Here is a 4,389-nt window from a genome sequence, read left to right as displayed (position 1 = left end):
CTTATTATTCTAACTATAAAATTAACTAATCAACATGAACAATATAAAATTAATTAACATAAACAGTCTTTTATTTTTTAATGACATAAATTGATTTACTATTTTAACTATAAAATTAACATGAACAATATTTTCTTTTGCATTATAACATTAAGTTTTCATTAAGTCATCAATTTTCTTAAATAACTTAAGTTTCTTTGGATGCCAATTCAGCAGCCAAAATTTTTAATTTCAATTCGTTTTCTTTTCTTTTAAAAATAAGTTCTTCTTCCAACAGCATTATTTTTAATTGCATAAGTTTAGTTTTAGTTTTGGCTGCGTATGACCAATCTTTATTAGTATTAATAATGCTAGAGGGACAAACCGCATACAATATAAATTCAAATAACACAAATTTAATGAACAAGCTAGGTAATTAATATTATCAAGCATTTTTCACAAATATATTTTAAATTATGTAAGAAACTCAAATCATAATAATAGTACACTATTTACTGTAATTACATATTTAATTCTGTATTCGATTAGTGTTTAATATAAGAACATAGTTATCTGACTAATATGTGTATCATTCTTGTGATTTTGGTTTTAAAAATATTCAACCAACTAACCTTGTTTGTTTTTTTGCATAAGCAGAACATTTTTTAGATTTCAGATTTTCTTGAGGATTTCTTACTATATTTAACATTAAAGTAGCAAGAATATAATATAAATTATAATATATAGTATAATAATAATATATATATATATATTTATTTTCTCACTTTTTAACTCATCATCTGAACCAGCATCAGAGATAGCAAATATATTAGGTGAATGCAGAGTGTCTAAGCTTTTCTGGTGTGTTGTAGATGATAGCTCTGGAGAAATCGGCGTTCTCAATTTTGCTGGTGTATAATCTGTCCAATCTTCACCAACATCAAAATCTTTTTCAGAAGTATGGACAAATGACTCTTGAAATCCCTTGATGATTTATAATAAACAATTTATTAGGTATACAAATGTATTAATCCAATTAAAAAGCAGATAAGTATTTTACAAATTTAACTAACATCAGTATTATTTTCTTGACAATCAAATTCTAGAATGTTTTCATCCATACACTATAATTGAAATTCATTAACAATATTTGTAATAATAATAATGTACGAATCAATCAAAATATTAATTACTTACATTACTGTCAGTTTTCTCATAATCCTGTACAAGCATTTCATGACTGTATGTATTTTGATCTTCAATTCTGTCACTGTCAAATTCTGACACTTTACCACTAAAAGCTAGAGGGTTCAAAGATCTTAGTTGTTCTTCCATAGGGGACAATTTGCTGAGTGCTTTTAATGGAATTGGAGGTCCTCCTCCTGTTACACAGGGTTTTGATTTCACATCTCGCAACTTGATTTTTACATTTTTTTTTAAATTTTCATATTTTAATTTCAAACATTTTGGACTACGATATCCATTTAGGCTTTTGCAATTAAATTTATTTGCTAATGCTTCCCAAGTTTTATTCTTTAGGTTGGCTGTTACGGCATCTGTTTTTTTGTTTTCCAAAATATGTTTTTGACTAGCCACCAGGTCGACAAGAAGTTGCAGTTCGCCGTCAATAAAATTTGTGGAGCGTTCACGTTTGATTTTTAATAAACTCATAGTAATAAAATTGTACTCAAAACTAACAAATACAACACGACAACATATAAAATAAATAGTATTCTATATTTTTAAAAGTAAAAAACTGTTAACTGAAAACGTCAAAAGATCGGAAAAAAATATGTCAGATAATGTAAGCGTATCACTCAAAATAAATATATCATGATAAAAGATAACAATTCATTGATAGAAGTTAGAAACATTTTCATATTACTGATGTGACTAACATCAATCAATGCATTTCGGTAGTTAATTAATCTTCGGTTTGTTATACGCTAGAATAGTTAATCTTAGTATAAATATATTTGATAAAATCATAATATTTTTAATCTACAGTTAGTAATTATCTGAGATTAGTTAACTAGACATTTAACTGGTGATTGATAAAACGGCTCTAAGTGTTCGGACTTTCGTTACCTTGTTACCTACTAACAAAAATGCTCACGTATTAATAGTATTGGTCAATTCTTTAACGACTTTTTCCTTAATCATGTATCGCGTAGCACTATTTTTCCTTATTCAAAAGCACGTAGCACGATTGACGATATATAAATTGACACGATAACGATCGTAGACCGTCGATCACTGTGTACTGGCAAACAAAATAATACTGTAAAAGACAGATTAAATAAAAATAATATTGTCTTCAGAGCAAACCTAAAAATAAAATGGGTTCCCCGTAACGCTATTGATTATCGTTTCATCGGTATTATTGTTGACAAAATCATGTAGATAAAACTGATTAATTTACTGATATTGAGGACTGGACCGATTTTGAAAGACAGTTTTTCAAAACGTTCGTCGGCGTAGTGATGACAGGTGATTGCTGGAAAGAAATGAGTCGTCGCGTCCAGTTACGTAATGAGAACGTACGTGAATATTTTCACGAGAAAGTTTACCTGTGCAAGAGAATTGGCCTATCTTTTTACGAATCCAAAATACAAGTGTTGGAAGGTCTATTCTCGAAGGATCTTAGTATCTATTGGGTCGCGATCATCGAGATGAAGACGACTTATTAAGCGACATGGTTGAGTATGAGTTAGGTATATCACGTGCTACACGTTTTCGTCAGTCGTCAGTAAACGTTAAGGACAATGGAGTACATAGGCCTACACCACGACAGCAGAACGATACGCCGTCGTCTTTGCCAATGAAGAAAGAAAGTACGAAAAATACCACAGATTGCGAAGCAAAACCAACAGTCCAATCGTGTTTTAATTGTGGCTCGAGAACAAATATTCCATATTGCAGTACAAGGATATGTTTCCAATTCCGGTATGGGGGAGGAATAGAGGTGGTAAAATTAGAAAAAACATTATTAAAAAAAAACAAACATTTATAAAACTGAGCGAAAAGTCTAAGGTAAGTAAAAATGTTGATTAATTGTATAAAACTAATGCTAAGACAAATATTAACATACATTTTTTTTTGGAGTAGGCCATAAATTCCATATCACTTACTATGAATGAGTAGTGGAATTCTGGCCACGTATTCGTTAACATTCCATTGCTCACCACCGTATTAAACAAAAACAATACGTACCTATGCAAATGTGAAGGGGCATTTATTAACCAACAGTCTAGAATTAGAATCATCTATACTTCAAAATGCAAAAAATAATCCAACTTATCCTTTAATTAATAAAATTGTCCAAATTATTAAAAACGAGAAATTAGAAAATAATAATTATATTGAAAACAAAACAAAAATAATAGAGATCTGCACTTATAATTCAAATAAATTTTTAAAGAAGAAAAATAAACAATTCATAGTCGCCTATAAAAAAAAATTGAAAATATTATAAAATCAAAACAATTATTATCAATCATGGAATATGATGAAATTAAGTGAGTAAAAAATATAAACATAAAATAAAACAAACTTGTATATTTCAATTCATAGTATTTACAGGGATTTGAAATACGGCTTTTATAAATGTTATACAAACTACCCCCTTATCGATTTGGAAATGTCGGACCATTGGCATATAAGACATCTAAATCTATCATCCGAATTGTTTAAGATGAAATTAATTGATGAGGATGAGGATGACATGTTTGAGGCTATTCACAATAACGTTGACAAAATGGTTAAATTTCCTTTTCATAGAGTTCCTGATGTCAATTTGTAAGCCTTAATGTTTTTCTTTATACAGTACTTTATTTTATAATGTATATTTAATAAAAAAACCTGTTAAAAATATATGTATTATTATAGGAATGATGAAACAGGAAATCAAATGTTAAATGAAGTTATAAAACAATATCTCATAGTGTGCAAATTAAAATTATTATTCACATTTAATGAAAGGTTCAATTATAATTTAAAAAACGCATTCACCGAAAATGGTGAGTATGTTTTCGAAAATATAAGATATGAGTTTCAGAAGTTTCTAAATAAAATAGACCAAAAATCGTATAGTTTTATACACAATGAACTGCGGTGAGTGTTAATATTATAACATGTTTAAATAAAATTAAATAACCTGTAATAAACTGTTTTTTGTTAATCAGAGATGAGTCCCAACATGTTATGATTGTTGTCTGTTGATGCTGGTAATCATTTTCTTAAATTTTACATGGATCCTATTATAATCTGTCATAAAGATCCCTATAAATATTCATTTTTGGAGACCATAGTTATTGGCTTGATACTTAGAGATCAATTTTCAACAGTAAAAAGGTGGGTAAGTGGATGTCGCTCTGCTGTACAGTAGGTTAGAAGTGGGTCACTGTATAA

At 28.7% G+C, this 4,389-nt stretch overlaps 1 protein-coding gene and 1 long non-coding RNA gene across 2 annotated transcripts; both read right to left on the bottom strand.

Annotated features, from left to right (window-relative positions):
* Positions 1–249: 249 nt before the first annotated feature.
* LOC115035144 lies at positions 250–653 on the bottom strand. The gene is made up of 2 exons (XR_003840303.1): positions 612–653; positions 250–350 (listed from the first exon to the last, which is right to left on the bottom strand). It is a non-coding gene; the product is annotated as an uncharacterized LOC115035144 (long non-coding RNA).
* Positions 654–728: 75 nt separating this feature from the next.
* Positions 729–2,049, bottom strand: LOC115035141. Its single transcript, XM_029492831.1, has 2 exons — positions 1,053–2,049; positions 729–963 (listed from the first exon to the last, which is right to left on the bottom strand). Exon 1 carries the CDS (start codon positions 1,648–1,650, stop codon positions 1,165–1,167), a length of 486 nt encoding a protein of 161 aa, XP_029348691.1. The 5' UTR covers positions 1,651–2,049; the 3' UTR covers positions 729–963; positions 1,053–1,164.
* Between the last annotated feature and the right edge of the window lie 2,340 nt (positions 2,050–4,389).

The sequence above is a fragment of the Acyrthosiphon pisum genome, chromosome X, assembly GCF_005508785.2.
Source record: "Acyrthosiphon pisum isolate AL4f chromosome X, pea_aphid_22Mar2018_4r6ur, whole genome shotgun sequence".
NCBI lineage: Eukaryota > Metazoa > Arthropoda > Insecta > Hemiptera > Aphididae > Acyrthosiphon > Acyrthosiphon pisum.
Note: the sequence above shows the minus strand (reverse complement) of the source record. Positions and strands in the feature narration are given on the sequence as shown.